The 18,639-nt window shown below is 34.7% G+C and overlaps 3 protein-coding genes across 3 annotated transcripts; 1 reads left to right on the top strand and 2 right to left on the bottom strand.

Moving 5' to 3' along the window:
• On the bottom strand, positions 2,109-7,714 carry LOC109728676 (ASC1-like protein 1). The gene is made up of 6 exons (XM_020259147.1): positions 7,374-7,714; positions 6,550-6,779; positions 6,286-6,441; positions 4,654-4,839; positions 2,641-2,825; positions 2,109-2,482 (listed from the first exon to the last, which is right to left on the bottom strand). Exons 1-6 carry the CDS (start codon positions 7,509-7,511, stop codon positions 2,451-2,453), a joined length of 927 nt encoding a protein of 308 aa, XP_020114736.1. The 5' UTR covers positions 7,512-7,714; the 3' UTR covers positions 2,109-2,450.
• Positions 9,661-14,612, bottom strand: LOC109728669 (probable serine/threonine-protein kinase DDB_G0291350). The gene is made up of 6 exons (XM_020259139.1): positions 14,263-14,612; positions 13,481-13,623; positions 12,840-12,983; positions 12,059-12,244; positions 10,863-10,987; positions 9,661-10,151 (listed from the first exon to the last, which is right to left on the bottom strand). The coding sequence occupies exons 1-6, from the start codon at positions 14,459-14,461 to the stop codon at positions 9,929-9,931; spliced, it is 1,020 nt and encodes a 339-aa protein (XP_020114728.1). The 5' UTR covers positions 14,462-14,612; the 3' UTR covers positions 9,661-9,928.
• On the top strand, positions 16,317-17,946 carry LOC109706712 (peroxidase 11). The gene is made up of 4 exons (XM_020227680.1): positions 16,317-16,569; positions 16,772-16,963; positions 17,065-17,230; positions 17,354-17,946. Exons 1-4 carry the CDS (start codon positions 16,327-16,329, stop codon positions 17,764-17,766), a joined length of 1,014 nt encoding a protein of 337 aa, XP_020083269.1. The 5' UTR covers positions 16,317-16,326; the 3' UTR covers positions 17,767-17,946.

Raw genomic sequence — 18,639 nt, 5'->3', positions numbered from 1 at the left:
AATTAATTAGTTTAAATTTTGAAGTAAAAATATTATTGTCTGATTCAAATCAAAAAATAAGTTGAAAAATTAGATAGTAAAACAAAAATTTTGAAAATACGGTAGCTGACTAAAAATTATTAATAATTAAGATAATTTCTGTACGTTTTAATCTTTCCTTCAATCTGCCAAACTCTCACAAAATTTTTACCATACAAAATGTTGTTTGCTTGCTATCTCCTGCGCTTATTAAACCGGGCCAAGTGAAATTTCGTCAATCGACCAATTTACTTTGTTAATTAATTAACGCAATTATAATAATAAATATAAATCCTTGTTCTAGTATTTATGAAAAAGGTGAGCATAGGGCCCATTTATTTTGTTGGCACCGTCGCCGTAATGCACTGACGAGTTAAATGAACTCGGCATTGCTCGTGAGCGGTATCGGCGACTTCACGATCGAAATGCGTAAACTCATCCTTTCTTTTTAGGAGATATATAAATAGTACAAAAAAATATCAGAGAGTGCAGTGGCGACTTCAATGGCAATGATCCAAAACAACGATAATTAATTACCACTACAGCAAAATCCGTACTTCGGCCTTCGAGCTTGAGAATGCCAAAGAGGCCTCTGTTCTCTCATTGCAATTTGGTGTACCAGTTTTTTTTTTTTTTTTGATTTTTGATTTTTTTTTGGAACATAAATGTTCGATCGAACCCAACATATTTTCTCTTCTTTATGTTTTTTAGTCACATAAAAATTAAATAACTCACGTGTCTTTGTCTGTTTGGATGCTTTGATAATTTTAAGCGTAGTCACAGTTATATATTTGGCTTTCCTGTGAGTGAAGCTTGTCAGATTCTTTCTTTGTTTTTATAGTTTTGAATGATGAATTGATTATAAAGTTTGTATAACTCATTTTGACTCGCAGAGCTTACAAGAAGACATATAACGTTGAGGTTTGCACGTGCCACCAATGTCAGACCATGCTGAAACTGTGCACACATGGTGTGAGATCGCCTTAATTCTTTATCGATAAAATAGGTTTATTTTCATATTTTTAAAATTTTTTAAATTTTTTGAGAATAAAAATTTTATTATTTTTTTATATATATACTTAAGATATGTAGATATTGCAAATTTACTAAAGCTTAATTTGGTATTGACGCTATGAGATAAAATAGAATTGGAATAAAAATATATAGAAATATGATTCTGCATTCTCCGGTGGATATATTGTAACCGACTAATCGCGATATCAATATTACGTACGAAAACAAATACAATATTTTTCCATCGTATTTTCTCACTATACTAAACGCATTCTCCTCGCAATCCCAAACGAAACCTAAGATTTAGAGCCAATCATTATAAAATTAATTTTAAGTGAACAAATAAGAAGATCTTCTCTAATTTTTTCCTTCATTTTACATCTAGTGATTTTACCTATAATATTATATTTCTATATATTTTAATTCAATTATACTTTTAATTTTGATTTCATGCATATAGTTTTATAATAATGTTAAATGATTTTTTAGTTATTAAGGTTATTTTGACTATATCCTTACTTAATTGTGTGACGCACGATATATAAATTATTTTTTATAACCTTTAGAAATATTCAAATACTCTAATAAAAATTGGTTTTTTATTAAAAAATTTAAAAAATTATGTCATTATATACCAATACGCTAGTGACACGGATTGTGCCGGTAGACCAACAATCTTTGAATTACTCTAAATAGTTAGAAGAAGTTTTCATTTTTTTTTTCCATGAATAATGTCCAAATATTTTACACACACACACACAAAATTAAAAACTAAAAAAAAGGAAAGAGAAAGGCCGGGTTTGGCTAAATCCCATAAAACAAAAACTCGCCAAGCTAATTGGATCTAGGCCTACTTGGGTTGAGCTCGGGTCAGGACCGTTTTGTACCCGGCCCATTTATATATCCTATACTGCTAATCACACTTTGCTCACAAATGAACAAACAACGTCAGTGTCTTACAGGGAAAACACCAGTATTTTGGCCAAAATACTTCAAATTGTTTGCACAATGATTGCATAAAACTTAATTTTCTCATCCCCCATTTGGTTATTGTAATTGTCTAACAATTCCGGTACTGTTAATAACATTGCGACCCAATAATTTTTCATGAATTCAATATCTGAACAACCAACAGAATCAATGCCTGGTAAGTCATGCTACAAGCATTCCCTAGAGGCGATTATTCAACATCAAAATTACATGATACAAAGGCCTCAGACCCTAAAAGTGAGTCGTGGCCGGGGTGTTAATCTGAAGAAAAAAGAATAAGACTAATCCATTTCCAAATGTCCGACAAAACATCTTACATCTAGTGACTAGCATTAAATAAATAAATTAGGATGATAAAATTGGTCGATCTACCGACACCACAAAATCACCATCTGGGCAAAGAAAATGGAGTTGAAAGCGATCCCAAATCAATCTTCATGTTCCCCTTCATCTTCAGAATCTGCATATACAACAACATTGGATTAATACTATGTTGTATTACAGTATTAATGTTTTCTAACATTAAATAGGCCTAACAAATTCAGTAGTACAGGGTTTCCTTCCCAGATAACATATATGTCAGCATAATATCTTTAGATCTCGGCACAAGATACTTACCGGATCTAACATCGTCCCCAACACGGCCTCTCGATTGGATTTGTTTTACAAGCATTCTGAACATTAAAATCCACCAATATATGTGGAGAACGAGCAGCGAAAACAGAAGTGAGTTGAACACATAATAGTATATTGGTCCTTCAAACTTATGCTTCTCCTTGTCCAAAGTCAATATGACTTCGTAGCTGAATAAAGATAAGATGAAAAGAAATGAAATCAATTAAATGTGCTCCAACGTTCCTGCTATGAAACCACTGATTCAGCATCCAATTTGAAACTGGTGTTTAGCCTTAGCAAGTTGAGCCACAAAATTATTAAGCAGACAAATTCAAAGTCCTCTGATAATTCAGTAGTGCAAATGTTTAGGCCATGTTTGGATGTCAAAATAATTTATCTAGTAATACCTATTCGGTATGAGCATTTTTTATTGTCTTGAAAGTTAGAACTATGATCAAATACCTAGACTGGAATAACATATTTGCATTCAAGTCATCTTTTTAAAATAAGATAAATTACCTCACTGGGGAAATATTCTCTACTACCAAATCATAAATGTCAAAACTTTTGAAGAGCAAAAATCAAACTCATACATTCCAATTACACCACAAAATTTTTATATTATATAAGTTACCATCGGATGACTTATTCAACACTGCTAGGTCTTGTCTGGATGTTGGAATAAGTTATCCAATGATAATATGTTCAGCATGAGAGTTTTCTTGTGTGATTAGAAGTAACGAATTTGGTTTTTTCTCATTAAAAACTAAAAAGTCACGACATCCATGATTCGGTAGAATTGCATATTTCAGCTATGATGTAATTTATCTTATTGGAAAAATAACTTGAAGGTTGAATGTGGTATTTCACTCTAGGCATTTGACCATATTTTTCATCTACCAAATATTACTAGCTTCGTGAGTAAATCAAGAAGATGTAATATCTATGCATCCAAGCAGAACCTTAGTTTTTATTTACTCCATAATTGTGATAGGTAGATTGAACGAAGGAAATAACTATCTTCTTTCAGGAACAACACCTAACATGACAAAATACAATTAATAAGATAAAACACAAAACACCTGACCTACCAGAAAACAGTTAGTAATTGATCAATCATCACAAAATGATTCATTACATGAATTAGTAACAAAATCAAAACTTTTCAGTGATGGTTATGGGTATTCTTGAAAAAATTAAAGTTTGGCGACAACTGACCCAGGAACTGTTAGTGAAAGTGTTTCACTTTTTCCTCTCTCCTCTCTGAAGTCTTGTTTTAACAGAAATAGCTATGAAACTGACACCATACAAGGTATCTGAAATGTATTTTTGATTTTCAAGGAGCACTGTACTCGGTGCATTGTAGTCAGGAATCGTAGTGATGAAACTTACACCATGCAAAGCATCAATATATGCCACATCACTTTCCACCTTACTGCATATAGTCAGTGCATTGTACTCGAATATTGTTGTTAAATTTAGCATTTAAGATGGAGTGCTAACAAGAAAATAAATCTTAAATCCTATCGGAGTATCTAGTCTCTGTAACTCTGCAATCGTGTATAGATACCTGTCGAGTTCCAATGGAGCTCATAAGCACTTTTAAGAGTTTAGCTGCTTGTAGTACAATAGATACATCATTTTATCAGTGTCGTTATTTGCAAACTAGAAAATATAGTAAACAACTCATTGTATAAATATCGGTACAATTAGATATTAATTGATCATTTATACAGAAGTGATTGTTTGACGGTCACATGCACAATGCTTCTATATATAACTTAGCTCCTCACTTACCAAAGTCAGCACAATAGTGACTAGTGACAATAACCAATCAGTACACCTAGATATTAGTTGACTACAAATATAGAAGTGATTGTTTGACAGTCACATGTATAATGCTTCAATATATAACTTAGCTCATCGCTTCTAAAGTTAGCATATTAGTGACTAGTGAGAATAACCAATCAGAAAAAGCATTCAATTAAGTATCACCATCCAATAATTCATATTTACCTGGTACTTCTGAGAATCCAGAATGGAAAGTATATAAGGCGAAGAATAGTCCAAGAGACGACAAACAGAAGAAATGAGACGGAAGCAACTGCTTCACAACCACTATACTTAGCCATCTTTCCCATTTCTAAAAACACATCACTTGCATCATGAATGGCTAGGACAACGGAACCAACACGAGCAAATCTGTTTGAAGAGGCAGACAACATTAAGATGCCAAATAACTGAAACTTTTTTGATACACTTCGTAGTAATAGAGAAACAGGAAAGGAAGGATAAAAGGGACCTGTAAGTATAACCTATACTGTAAGTCTGTAACCGCAGGTCAAATTTCTACTGCAAGTCTTGCCAGAACCACAATATCAACTTCAAAGACTTGGGCAATGTTTTATCACTAAGTTTATCTTAAATAAATAGCAAAATGCAAATAAATACTCTTAAAACTTCAAGGACTCGTTAGTGTATGTGAGCATTCATGTCTATAAAGTTATTCGCCCCCTTCTAATGATGATGCGGACCTGCTATAAATGCTACACAACAAACATAAAAGAACTACAAAATGATGATGCTAGAAAGTAAAAAGTCATACTCTAACTTGACAAATGTTTGCTTGGTGAGATGATGTGCTGTCATGTAAAGTTTTGAGTTACCATTTTAATAAATTATAAAAAAAATGCCCTCATCACTAGCTTTCCATCCTTCTCCTCCCTCCAACAAAAAGGCAAGCAGAGTAATCCCTCCAGCCAGCTACCTCCACTCTCAACTTCCTCTCATCTCTCATTCATTTGGTGTGCTATAGGAGGCTCCTAAACCAACATCCTACCCTTTTATATTCCTTTCATCCGCCGACTTAATTTCCATCAACTAATAATCATCCAAACCATCCATCTATTCCCCCATCATTTTCCTACCCTCCATGACATCATCCCTCGCGCTAAAGACTCCCAAGATATGTTGCTAAATAGGGAAAAACATAATGCATCACAACATAGGAGGGAGCAAGGCTAAAAAAAGATTCGATTTTGGCACGCTGTAAGATAATATATTGAACTGTATGGCATAGATGTGAAAAATGTAAAATATCACTGGAATCATATCTGAGATTATCCTGTCAAACAGATGTACCATAATCTCATAAGTAGTTACTTTGGTATCGGAATCTCATTAGGTACTTTGGTATGCTGTGAAGATAATATATTGAACTGTATGGCATAAATGTGATATATGTGAAACATCACTGGAATCATATATGAGAGGATCTTGTCAAACAGATGTATCGTAATCTCATGAGTAGTTTTAAGCGGGATGCAAAAACAAGTTTTTAGTTTGAAAATTTGTATGCATGGACATTCCAAGTTGGAAAAAATGACTCCTTTATGACAAACATTGTGCACATGTTTGATCTGACCAATCTCTACGTATTAACTAGTCATCATTCCTGTGCAGATGGGATTAGTTAGTTGACAGTTTTAACCTGTAGGATACTAATATCAAACTTTGATTTCTCAATTATACTAAACACAAGCCAAGATGTCTTTCAAGATAGCAAAATTCGATCCTTTGGTTTCATATGGTGGATAGGGAAGCAGCTGATAACAGGACACCAACAAACATCGACAGTATGTGACAAACCTGAATATGTAAGACAGCACTATCAGAATCACGCTTGCCACATGATGACCCATCGACACTCCAAAGTCTGAACGCCTTGTTTCCCAAAACATAAGAGCAAAGATTGAATATGTGTAAAATCCAGCAGCGTACATATAAACAGCCTTGAGCTTATATCTGGGAACAGGAAATACTCGGCTGTTAGGCCTTCATTACTAAGTTTGTTCCCCAAGATGGCAATAGTGTTTTGAAGAATAGAAAGACAGTTATATATTTATATCTTACTTAATCTTTTGGTCGGGCCAAACCTGCTCTCCAGGTCCAACCCAAAAATATCTGGTGTTTGTAAACCACGGTTCGTTATATGTAACTGACAAAGCTAGCAGTTCTCCAGAAAGGAAGTAAACACACTTCCAAGCTGACTCCTTAAACTTTTTGATCTTTTTTCTCCTTTCATCTATTTCAAGATTAAGCTTTTCATTTCCCTTTCCAATTATAAGTCTCCTCGCTAACTTCTGTGAACAAAAAGAGAACAAAAGACTACCAAATGAGCATACCACAATTATAAATTCCAGCTCACATTCCAAAACTCAAAAGATATGGGTAATGCTAAAATTACAATCTAATGCTACAAATTTGCAAGAAGTACTCAAATGCTACCATCAGTACAGTTCTTTTCTGTCCGTTAATTTTAAAAGATATGCAATTAATTATTAATGCCCGAAGACAGAGCTTTTCTTTTTTTGATTCTGAAATCAAAATTCGAACAAACGGATCAAAATTGCTCAGTTAAGAACTAAATAACAAAATAACCTCGCATATAAAACCAGACTAAGATCGAAAAATTCCAGTTATTGATACACCGCGAATCTAAAAACCACAGTTGCCCAAATCCAACCATCTCATCGAGCCCAAGCACCCCCCTCTTCCTATCAGGCTATCACAGAGCTTCTAGGAGAAATCAAGGCACTCCTCCCAATCTTGACCAATAAATTCGCGATCGAAAGACACAAAAACGAATATTTTCCCGAAGTACCAATTATCATCCAATTCCCAATCTCCCAAATCAAAGAAACCAGTTCAAAAGATCCAAGGAAACGGCGACGCACCTCGAACACGTATCTATCGAGGAAGAAGCGAATGGCGAGGAAGAAGAGGACGAAGAAGGGTAGGGAAACGAAGTCCTCGTACGCTGGATAAGCTTCTCGCTCCCAATCTATGGAGGAGAAGAGCTCGTCTACGCCCATGGCGATTAGGGTGTCCCCCGTCAAAGAGACGAGATCCCGTAACAACGAGAGAGAGAGAGAGAGAGAGAGATTGGAAGGTGTAGAGGAGACTCTCTCTCCCCTCTTTTTTCTCTATTTTTTTCGGAGTCCAAGAACACCAATTGCTTTGTTGAATAAAAAACCAAACAAGCTCTGAGATGCGAAGATAGATTTTTTTTTTTTTTTTTTGTTTTGTTTCCTTTTCGTTCTTATTATTATTTTTGACCATCGCGTTAGGGACCAGATGAAATATCCTTGATTTTACCTGGATTCTCAAAATTGCCACCCAATTAATAAGTGGAAAAGAACAAATCGTTCGGAAGACACGAGTACAATGGGTAAAATTGCGCGGTTAGTCCCTACACGTTGGGTCGATTTTCATTTTAATCCTCATATTATTTTTGCAAATTTTTTATTTAAGATTTTGAACTTTTAATAAGATTCAATCTAGGCCCTAGTTTAATTTTGGCCCTGACTTTGATGACATGATTGAAATATGCCATGGAAAAATATAGTTGATAAACATATGGCTTGTAGATGTACAACGCACTAGTGTAAACAATAATTTACCATATAATAGTAAATATAAAAAAGAACTAAAGTGTAACCTTTTGAAAATCTTAGAGACTACTACAATTGAAATTGAACGGTTCGAACTATAATGAAACTTGACTGAAAGTATGAGGACTAGTGGTGCAATTCATCTTATGATCCTATAAATAATGCTATCTGTATATCTGTAACTATAATCTAGATATAAGATATATACTCTACGCTTTTTATGGTAAGATTTACTCGCTACTCTTATTATTATTATTATTATTTACAGAAAAATCAAAGAAAGTATTTTAAACTGCGGATGTGAGTGTACATAGATGTACATTTCTATATGGGGTGTAGAGATAATATTTTTCTTATCCTAAATGGAAGCATTATATTTATTTATGTTTTTCTTTTTGTTTTCATATTTTTAATTAAGTTGTTTGCAGGTCCTTTTCTTGTAAATAAAAGGTATGAAAGGAGTGTCAAACCAACTGAACGTCATGAGAAAGCTTCCGGGTAAACAAACAGTTACTGCCAGGTAGCGGTTACTCGCAAGATTTTTAAGCACATTGTGTATGTGGAGGATCACGAATTTTTGGTGGATGAATTTTAGCAATTTTTATTGGAACGTCGTACTGATGCATTCAATAGTCCTCGAAATCATAATTTTTGATTTATTGCATTTTTATCCACAAGGTAAATAATGAAGATCGCATCTATCTGACTGTTTTTTTTATTTTAATACATCAAGCGTTAAAAAATATATTCTATTTGGTCTAGATTCTAGAAAGTGATTTTACCATCAAAATTATTTTTTCTTTTATTAGAGCGTTTGGTAAATTTTTTTTTAAAATCCCATTATGATGTTTAGAATTAGTTTTATGATTTTAGAGATACTAAAATCAAAAAGAGCAAAAGCTTATTTCTTGAAAACTAATTCTAATTTTGATCTTAAATTTTAAATTTTAAATTTTAATTTTTTATTCAAAATTTAAATTTTCTTTATAAATATTAAATCTAATTAGATAATTTAGAATATAAATTAAACAAGCACTAACGTGCAACGTCTATAGCAGAGGGACTGTACGTATATATTAGGATGTGAAAATAGAAATCAGGCAATGCCACGATGCAATCAAGGGGAAGGAGACGCAAGCGATGCCCCATGATATCGTTTATTATTTATTTTTATTCAAACATATTTAATTATTTTAATCTTTTGCAATAAATAGTTTATTGTACACTATATAAGAATTAAGCTTACTTTATACTTATTTATACACTGTCATCTCATTTTTAGCCGTATTAATAACAAATTGATATAAGATATGATATTTCTTATTATTTATTAAATACTGAATTATCATTTCAAATCACTTATGTCTGAATACTACGTTATTAAAATCAAATTTATTAATTTAATGGATCAAGTTAAATAAATTCACGCACACGGTAAAACACAATAGGCCGCCGAAGCAGTAAGCAGTAAGCAGACATAAGTGATTTGAAATGATAATTCAGTATTTAATAAATAATAAGAAANAAAAAAAAAAAAAAAAAAAAAAAAAAAGGAAATGCTCCTCTTCTCTGCATCCACTCATGTATGGCCGAAAACGACTTTATTTAGGCCCTAAGCAGTTCTTCATTTTGTCTGAAAACTTTGTACAACACTCGTCGTAAAACAAAAGAAAGATATAAAAAGAAGTAACGTCAGCTGAAACTAGCCAAAAAAAATAGAAAATTTTGATATTCGCGCATAATATCAACGAAAGGATTCATCTAAAAATTCTCAATCAAGCTTTCACTTGGTATAAAGAAGTAACAACTTACAGTAATTGAATAAAGATGGAACTGCATTAGGAGTATTTTGATATAAGTTTGTCAACATGGATGATGATGTCATCAATATGAGGCCGCACAGCCGGCTGAGGTTGAAGCATCCAGACCACAAATTGGTGAAGAGATTCCGGATAAGGGGGAGTGGGACCTGGCGGCCACTTTACCTGAGCATTGATAATGGCCAACTGTAAGCTACCGCCAGATTCACCTAGCGCATACTCGAATGGAGATACGCCATACCTACAATGGTCGGCAATAACACAAGTTGTTAAGTACAACAATATTCATTTCTTTATCTTAAATCTATCACATATATTTGAAATGTTCTCTAGATCAAATTAGGTGAAAGAAAAGCCGATATCAGAGGAGCAGACAGAGTCATCTAAGAAAAGAACATATCATACACTACGTTTTAAGCTTTTCCTGTCGTTATGCACAGCCATTTGGTATATCATAGATTACTTTGCATATAAAATCAAAGAGGAACGTTGGTCGTAACTTGCACGGTATTATCACTTCGAGTAAATAGATCAGCAGCCCAGTTGAGCAATTAACTAACTCGAACTGTCACACCACTCAAATTCCCAATCAAACCACTTCTGGAACTTCTAAAGCAGAAATTGTGGCTCTACCCGTAACATATTACGTTCATAACCTTGTCACATCAAAGTTAGGTCAATCTTAACTAAAACACTAATACTGCTATCTTTTGTATGTTCCTAAAACTTTTGCTTAACTAGTTGCCGCATATTTTCTGGTCCACATGCTCTAAACCTAGAATGGTCCAGCATATATGTAGGTTCCTTTTTTTGAGATAAAAGGCTCAAAATAGTGTTAACTTTAACAAATATAAGCATGATATAGAATGTACAATATAGATGGAGTGGAAATTGGAATAAGTGAATTGTGAAATGCAAGATTCCCTAGAATCCTGAGAATTAGCAGCCTTACATTATTGCATACAAGGTACATCCTAAAGACCAGATGTCTGTCCTCTCATCAATGTCAGCATGGCTTGGACAATCCCACAACTCAGGAGCTCGGAAAGGTGCAGAACAATGCTCAGCAGCCCATTCCTTTAAAAAAATATGTTATGAAAGATAGTAAATACATTTGAGGCTCAACATACTAAGCAGCAAATTGAGCAGAAGTGATAGTCTATAATACTGCCACCATAAAAACTTGATCTTATCTCAAAAGGGAAAACTTAAATAAAAAACATCAGAGAAACGCAAAATCAGAAAGATTTCCTAAATAAGATATCAAATGTAGGAGTCAAGAAAGGGAAATCTCAAGTACACAGATAATAAATTTGCACTACCATATGATTACGTCTATGCATGATTTGAGCAATGCATATTCAACAAAGCCATTTGTTGAAATGATTTATTAAGTTGATTAACAGACATTAAGCACGCTGGCAAGGGAATTATGGAGCTAAAGACTACAATCCTGCAATCACGAACTGGTCAGCAAAGAAATGACATCACAGGAGAGGATAGTTGAAAAATTACATTTAGATGCCATTTTTCTTTGAGTGATGCTCAGAACCAAATATATGATTCATGCACAGATACTCTGAATGTAACATGGTACCATGCTCAATCTCACCTTACACTATTTAAAGCGCTGGCCAATAACTAAGGTTTTTATGAACTTTGTAAGTTCTGAGTTCTAACATCATCGAGAATGAAAGAAAAGAATAGAAATGATTCAACCAAACTAATTTTGAAATCCAAACCATCAACCAATCTAACTCCTTACATCAACCTTTAAAATTAAGAAGCTTCAGTCTGCATTTCAGCAGAAATTCTCTTTAGACAACCTTTAAGTTCTCTACATCATAGCTAACAGCATGAATCATGCTCGCAAATGCTTTAAGATCGAAAAGAGAAAAGGTTACCTTACATATCAAGACCAACACTTTGTTGAAATAATTCTGCTATATATGTTGTTACACATGTACGTAAAAGTTCACAGAATGTGATGTAGCATTGCTCCGTAAAGGCGATATAGTAAGAAACATACATCAAGAAACACAAAAACATGAACATGTTGAAGGGATGAAGTAGCTAATAATTGATCAGAATACAAGAAATGTTGAAAGAAGAATGCTTTGGCTGAATAGATAAAGAAAGCGGCCATGCCTGCAACCGTAGTGCCTCCGAACGAGAATGGATTTCCTTTCTTGCAGGCCTAGCACTTCCAAAATCCATTAGGATGGCGAGAGGTGGTTGTCCTTTCCTGTGTGTTATAAGAACATTACCAGGTTTTACATCATTATGCGCATATGGAGGATCAAAACTGTGCATGTGCTTCAGTCCTGCACAAAGCTGTCAGTGGTCTGCATTAGTGACTACTTACATGGATATATTCACATAGCTGACAATGAAAACACAGTACAAAGTATACAAAGAAGTTTGTTGTGAAAATATGAAGTTAAAAGCATAAATGGCAGAGAATGTCCCATTCAATAAACTTTTAGCTTACCACAAACAAAATTTAACAAGTTAGATTATTTATCTTATGGACTTCAGAAAGAAATTCTAGGTAAATGAACTAACATCCATTTGAACAATCAAAGAAGTAGCAGGAATATAAGATAAATGGTATAAAGATAATATTGAAAATGTTTACAAAGTTAAACGAATCATGTTTCTTTAAAATATTTCTATTGACAGACACTTTCACAAGTTTTAAATTGAATAGCAAAAATAAATGCTTCTATTCAAGCTCAGTTGATGTTGTAAAAAACACATGTTGCATAGACATGGATGTGGGAATTGATTATGAGATCTGACTTGCTATACAACTTAAAAGAAACATTTGGAAAATTCTTGAAGGTTGATGTAATTCAAATTATAAGGTCCAATGTTACTTCTTCTAACAACAGATATACTAATATTGGATGCTTGTAAATAAAGTCACCTGTCTGAATATTTGCAGAACAGTAAGCGTGGGAAAGAATTCCTTCTTTGCCAGCATAGCTTTAGTATTATCCAATAAAGTACCATCCAAGTGAACTGGGAATAATAGGTAAGCTTCATGGTTCCATGACCCTCCTTGTGGACCCTAAAACCATTAAAACATTTAGATTTCCATTCATCATAACGAAATTAAGCAAATGCGTGCGCTATAGACATAATAGAGGTAAAGCAAATTTTCCTTGCATTAGGTAATAAGCTTCTAAACGGTCAATTATTAAGAAATAAGAGTCCACAACCAGGTTGTGGATTAGACACAGGACCTTGGAATTTTGGTTAATAAAAATGATAATTGCAATGCAACTAAAATTTTTGGGTATGGAAGTTTCCTAGGTCAATCTTTAAAAGATAAATATATTGGTTAGCTACTCACAAACAGAGAATATAAAACCAAATAAAGCTAAATAATGTACTATTAACCTCCAAAGGTAAATTAATTATGAGTGTTTTGGTTCCCCAAAATCAGAGAATGAGTAGCCAGAAAATTTTCAACATGTTTCAATTGTGTTCAGAGGGAAAAAATATATATATTGGTTGAGAATACAATGCTTAAAAGTTAGAATTAAAAAAGGTTTGGTTAAATACCTTAACATCAATAATTGCATGATCGAGAAGGGGAAGCAAGTTAGGATGACTAAAAAGAGATGAAATGCGTATCTCCTCTCTCACCAACTCTAATTGCTCCGTGCTCTGAATAAGGATTTTCTTCATAGCATATGTTCCATCATCTGAAGCAATGTCGGGATATTAATAAACATGACATTTGGTGAAAATTTGCAGCACAATATGTAGCCCCTGGTTGGGATCATTAACATTTGGGCTCTATCCATTGTTCTAACATAAAAGCAAAAGAATAGGATCCATAAATACCAGAAAATAAGTAAAGTTGCCTGTTAGGTGAGAAAAAAAAGTTTTAAAAAACAGTCATGTATTCGATGATACTTTGAAATTGCCCTTATCTTTTTAACATATTGACCTATTGTAGAAGGACGATGATGAACCAAGACATGCAACCTCAAACATGTAGAAGCCCCTAATAACACTGTAGAATTAAATTCTATGGGCAAAAACACATGATTGCAAAAGAAATTCTTAGAGTATTTTGCAAACTACGCAACTGGCGAACAAAAACCTTAAGAAATTTACTAAAAAAAAACAATAAATTTCACGAACATCTATAACACATAGAAGATCTCCAAACCCTAAATTTTGATCTATAAGCAAAATATAACTACAATAGCTACATCAATCAGCGAAAAAACATGCTCAGATCGAGACATTATAATCAAATAAGTGGAATCGAAAGCATAATTCATCCCCCCAAAAGAAAAAATGTTAAGAGCTTAATATCGAGATCGAGATCCGACCTGAGACGTGGGAGGGGTGTAGCGACTTCTTTGCGGCGGCGCCGGCGTCGGCGACGATCTCCTTGACGAGGTAGACGAAGGCGAACCCGCCCTCGCCGAGTTGCCTCACGATCCTGAATCGGTTCTCGTTGATCCACACATCACCCCCCCCGTTCACCGCGTCGTACAAAGCGTTGAGCCCCGAGAACGAGCACCCCATTGTTATATATCTCCTCCTCCCACCAAACCCCTCTCCCCTTCCTCTCCCTCTTTTCCCTTCGATCGCAAACCACGGTGATGGATCACAGGAGAAAGAAAGGGATCGCTCTCTCTCTCTCTCTCTCTCTCTTCGAAATTCGGTATTTATTTATTGATTTTTTTTGGTTTCTTTACTTTTGAGAGTCAACGGACGATTCGGTATGAAGCTTGACGGAATGTACCAAAAGTTGTCCACTCTTATGAAATTTTTTTTTTAATTCAAGTAAAATTGTTTTTATGAAACTATTTCTACATCACTGGATCTATGTTAGTGTTTTTGCGTCCTACAATAATAAACTCAAAGCATTTTACTTGTAACTAGATCGGGATGGTTTCTTTGCTTCCCTTTTATGTGCACATAAAATATTATATGTAAGTATAGCATTTTTTTTGCAGTTTGATATCCGTATGAAGTACTCTTTTAACTTTTTGTGCACATTTTGGGATACGACACGAGAGAAACTAGCAGAATGCTCATCTTTGATTATATTTATATTATATAATCCTTCCAAAAAATAGAGGTGAAATTTTATGATCTTAGCTCTTAAGCAATGAAAGATTCTAAATACAAGTTTCGGCCTCAGTAACCGATTATTCCCAACGCAAAGGCCTTGAGGTTGGTATTCGAGATCTCAACTTCAAAATTTAGTTGTTTTATATTTCAAACTATTTTTTTTAAAAAAAAAATAAGCGAAACGGATAGTATATTATTTTTCTCTAAAAAAAAAAAAAATTACTGATTGCGTATGTGATAGGGTGCGACCTCTTAGTCAAGTGGAAGTGGATTGTTGCGACAAAAAATGGATGTCGTCCAGGAGAGTGGATTGTTTTGACAAAATAAGTCGAATGCAATCAAGCTAAGTCAGATCAATTTCAGTTCACTTACGCTCAAGTCGTACCCAAGAAATTTACATTAATGTAATATCAATATCACTACCTTAATTCCATTAATGATAAAAGGGAGTTCTTGCTTAGACTTGCTAAATTTGATTGTACATTATAATATATTGTTTATCTTGTTAGGTATTTTAGCTTAATTGACTTAAACATATGCGAGCTAAGATAAGTTGAAGCAATTATGTTACATAATTTTTAAGAACCAATCATTTGACATTTTTTTGACAATTAGACGAATCTGAAAAATAAGCCGAAAATGGGTTGAGTTTTGCAGCTTTTAGTAGCTTGATCTTGAGTGAGGAGTAGAATTAGTAATTTTTCTACGATTTTTCCCCTTTGCTTTTATTTGTATTTTTTGTTTTGTTTACCTATAATGTTATTCGAGGCCAGGTTGCCTCAACCCTTATAACCAAATTCATTTTCTAAATGAATAAAATAGGTAGCGTGCTATATTTTTTTCAAAACAAAAAGAAATGAAAGGCTCGCATTTTTCACTTTAGACCGAACCAAAGCCATGTTACTATGATTTATTTGTCCAGGAGAAAACAAAAGCAATATATATACTGGAATTACTAATCTTGAAGCGTCCATCTGTAAGTCTCCCATTATTAATTAGAAGAGGAACAACGAAGAAGCTAATCGAGTGCTATAAAAGTCAAGAGTTTGTATACTACTTCTAACACCGGTGAACCCAAAACCTACCCAATGCCAATATAATCAATCCAAATTCCAAACCTTGGAGATTAATTGAGTCAAGAGAACCAACGTTTATACAATATTTGGCTAACTAGCTGAACCAACCACACATCTACATTAATTAGTTGATCCCACTCTTGACTCGGTCACGTGTCCCCTCTCTACTACTATATAAGTTGGTGCATTTTAATGGAGTCCCTCACATAATCAATCCGAGCGTAACATAACGAGTCGATGGAGAAGAACATGAACGTTATCTCCTGCGCTGAAGCCGTGTTTCTCTTTTTGGGTTGTTTTCTGGCCATCGTCAGCAATTTGGAGGCTCAGGACCCTTCAAAACTGAGCTTAGATTACTACTCGAAATCATGCCCGACCGCGCAACAAGTCGTTCGGTCGGAAATGGAATGTGCAGTGCGCGCAGATCCTCATAACGCCGCCATCATCCTCCGACTTCATTTCCATGATTGCTTTGTCCAGGTCAGTGTAAGCTAACACACCGCATTTTTTCTTACAACTTGGCGAGTACTCATGTACCACATTAAGAAATCCTCTACTTAGAAAAAAATAAAATAAAATAAACAATACTCGTTAAGTTGAGTTTAGGTGTTTTTTTTTGAGACAAAGGTAGCAAGCTATTTTTGAGTGCTAGACATAAATTATAATGGTCGATATGACGCAGGGGTGCGACGGGTCAGTTCTTCTGGACGACACGGTTTCGATGATAGGGGAGAAGCAAGCAGATCAGAACGTGAACTCGCTGAAAGGCTTCGACCTAGTCGACAAGATAAAGGAGAAGCTCGAAGCTGAGTGCCCTGGAGTCGTCTCCTGCGCCGACCTCCTTGCCGTTGCTGCTAAAGACGCAGTCGTTCTGGTATTGACTGTCGCATTTACAGAAGTCATGATAAATTAATTATTCAATTGATTTCTTTTTTTGTTTTTTTTTGGGTGTGATTTCGTATAAGCTGGCTGCAGGTTGGAGGGCCTTACTGGGATGTTCCAGTGGGAAGGCTGGATTCGAAAAAGGCGAGTCTGGACCAAGCGAACACAGATATCCCTACTTCTGATCAGGGCCTGGCCACCCTCATCTCCAAGTTCTTGGCAAAGGGTCTGTCAGTCACCGACATGGTGGCGCTCGTGGGTACGACGTCCTACGCGCTCATATTTCATGCCGCGCGTGAAAGTTTATTACCGAATGGTTTACTATCAAATTAATTTTACGTGTGATCTAATGTCAGACATGGATCATTATCTTCAATTATAGGATCGCACACGATCGGAGTGTCCCGATGCGTGAACATTCGCGACAGGATCTATGGCGACTTCCAACTAACGTCGAAATCAGAAGCGGCGTCATCTTTGTACCTTACCAAGCTGAAGGAGACCTGTCCTGCGAGGGGAGGGGACGACAATACCAGCCCGATAGACCACGTGACGCCCACCATCTTCGACAACGCCTTCTTCGAGACCCTCCTGCACGGAGAAGGCCTGCTGAACTCCGACCAGGAGATGTACTCGAGTCTCATTGGATTCCAGACTGCCGACATTGTCGCCAAGTATTGGGCCGATACTGCGGCGTTCTTCAAACAGTTTGCTGATTCTATGGTCAAGATGGGGAATATCACCAACCCTGAGGGTGGCGAAGTGAGGAAGAACTGCAGATTTGTGAATGCATAATTCCAAGATTGGGTTTCGTTGAACTACGACTTCGTGCGTTCGTTTTGCTTGCATAAATACGTTGAGTAAAGATGTTCAGTTGGGCTTACTTCCCCCCTCCCCCTTTTTTTCTGGGGTAGAAATGTTATTACTTGATTGTGGTATTGAGTTATAATAAATTAATAGAATCGTTCTCATAAATTTGTTTTCTCTTTGCTTTTTTTTTTGAGAGAGAAAAAGTAGGATTATTATCCGCTTCATTCATTTTTTTTAAATAAACTTAATTAAAAATATAAAATAATTTTTATATTTTAAATTTAAAATCTGAGATACCAATTATGAAATCTTTTACGACCTGCTAGAATCGTCGGCCATTTGATTATATATAATAAGACATAAATGGGGCTTGGGCCTATTTTTCTATGTCATTAAAAATATATATTTTAGTATAATAAAAAAATAGATTATGAATTGCAAAGATAAGACTTAACCTTAATTTGGTAATATAGTGGCTAAAAGCGCTAGAAAGGTCTAAACAAACTAAAATTGCTTATAATCTTTTTCATTGTAATAATGCTTTAAAATTACAATTACAATCACAATTTTATAATATAGAAAACTAAAAATAATTTTTTAACATTTTATAATAAAAAAATACTAAAATAATACTTTTAGCCACTGCATCATCAAACTAGGCCTTAAACCTAATTTAATATTAGCACAGAATGCTATTCCACAGACTAGAGGTAGAACTGGGCCAGATTTGGGTTGGGTCATACTATATCCAAGCTTGGCCCAATCAAAAAATTTGGCTTGGGAATTGGGATCGAGCTTCTACTGAATATTTTTAAAAAAGTAAGGCTTGCACCAGGCCCAAGCCTAATGTCCAATACC

Source organism: Ananas comosus, linkage group 2 (assembly GCF_001540865.1).
Source record: "Ananas comosus cultivar F153 linkage group 2, ASM154086v1, whole genome shotgun sequence".
Classification (NCBI taxonomy): Eukaryota; Viridiplantae; Streptophyta; class Magnoliopsida; order Poales; family Bromeliaceae; genus Ananas; species Ananas comosus.
Note: the sequence above shows the minus strand (reverse complement) of the source record. Positions and strands in the feature narration are given on the sequence as shown.

Bases quoted from the DNA above. Each gene is read 5' to 3' on its own strand.
- LOC109728669 (XM_020259139.1), bottom strand. From the start codon at position 14,461: ATGGGGTGCTCGTTCTCGGGGCTCAACGCTTTGTACGACGCGGTGAAC. The intron at 13,624-14,262 runs GTCGGATCTCGA...ACATTGCTTCAG, and splicing joins ACACCCCTCCCACGTCTCAG to ATGATGGAACATATGCTATG. The intron at 10,988-12,058 runs GCATGGCCGCTT...ATTTTTTTAAAG, and splicing joins CGGAGGCACTACGGTTGCAG to GAATGGGCTGCTGAGCATTG.
- LOC109728676 (XM_020259147.1), bottom strand. From the start codon at position 7,511: ATGGGCGTAGACGAGCTCTTCTCCTCCATAGATTGGGAGCGAGAAGCT. The intron at 6,780-7,373 runs GTGCGTCGCCGT...TTTTGTTCACAG, and splicing joins TCGATAGATACGTGTTCGAG to AAGTTAGCGAGGAGACTTAT. The intron at 2,826-4,653 runs GTAAATATGAAT...ATCTTTATTCAG, and splicing joins TGGATTCTCAGAAGTACCAG to CTACGAAGTCATATTGACTT.
- LOC109706712 (XM_020227680.1), top strand. From the start codon at position 16,327: ATGGAGAAGAACATGAACGTTATCTCCTGCGCTGAAGCCGTGTTTCTC. The intron at 16,964-17,064 runs GTATTGACTGTC...AGCTGGCTGCAG, and splicing joins CTAAAGACGCAGTCGTTCTG to GTTGGAGGGCCTTACTGGGA. The intron at 17,231-17,353 runs GTACGACGTCCT...CTTCAATTATAG, and splicing joins CGACATGGTGGCGCTCGTGG to GATCGCACACGATCGGAGTG.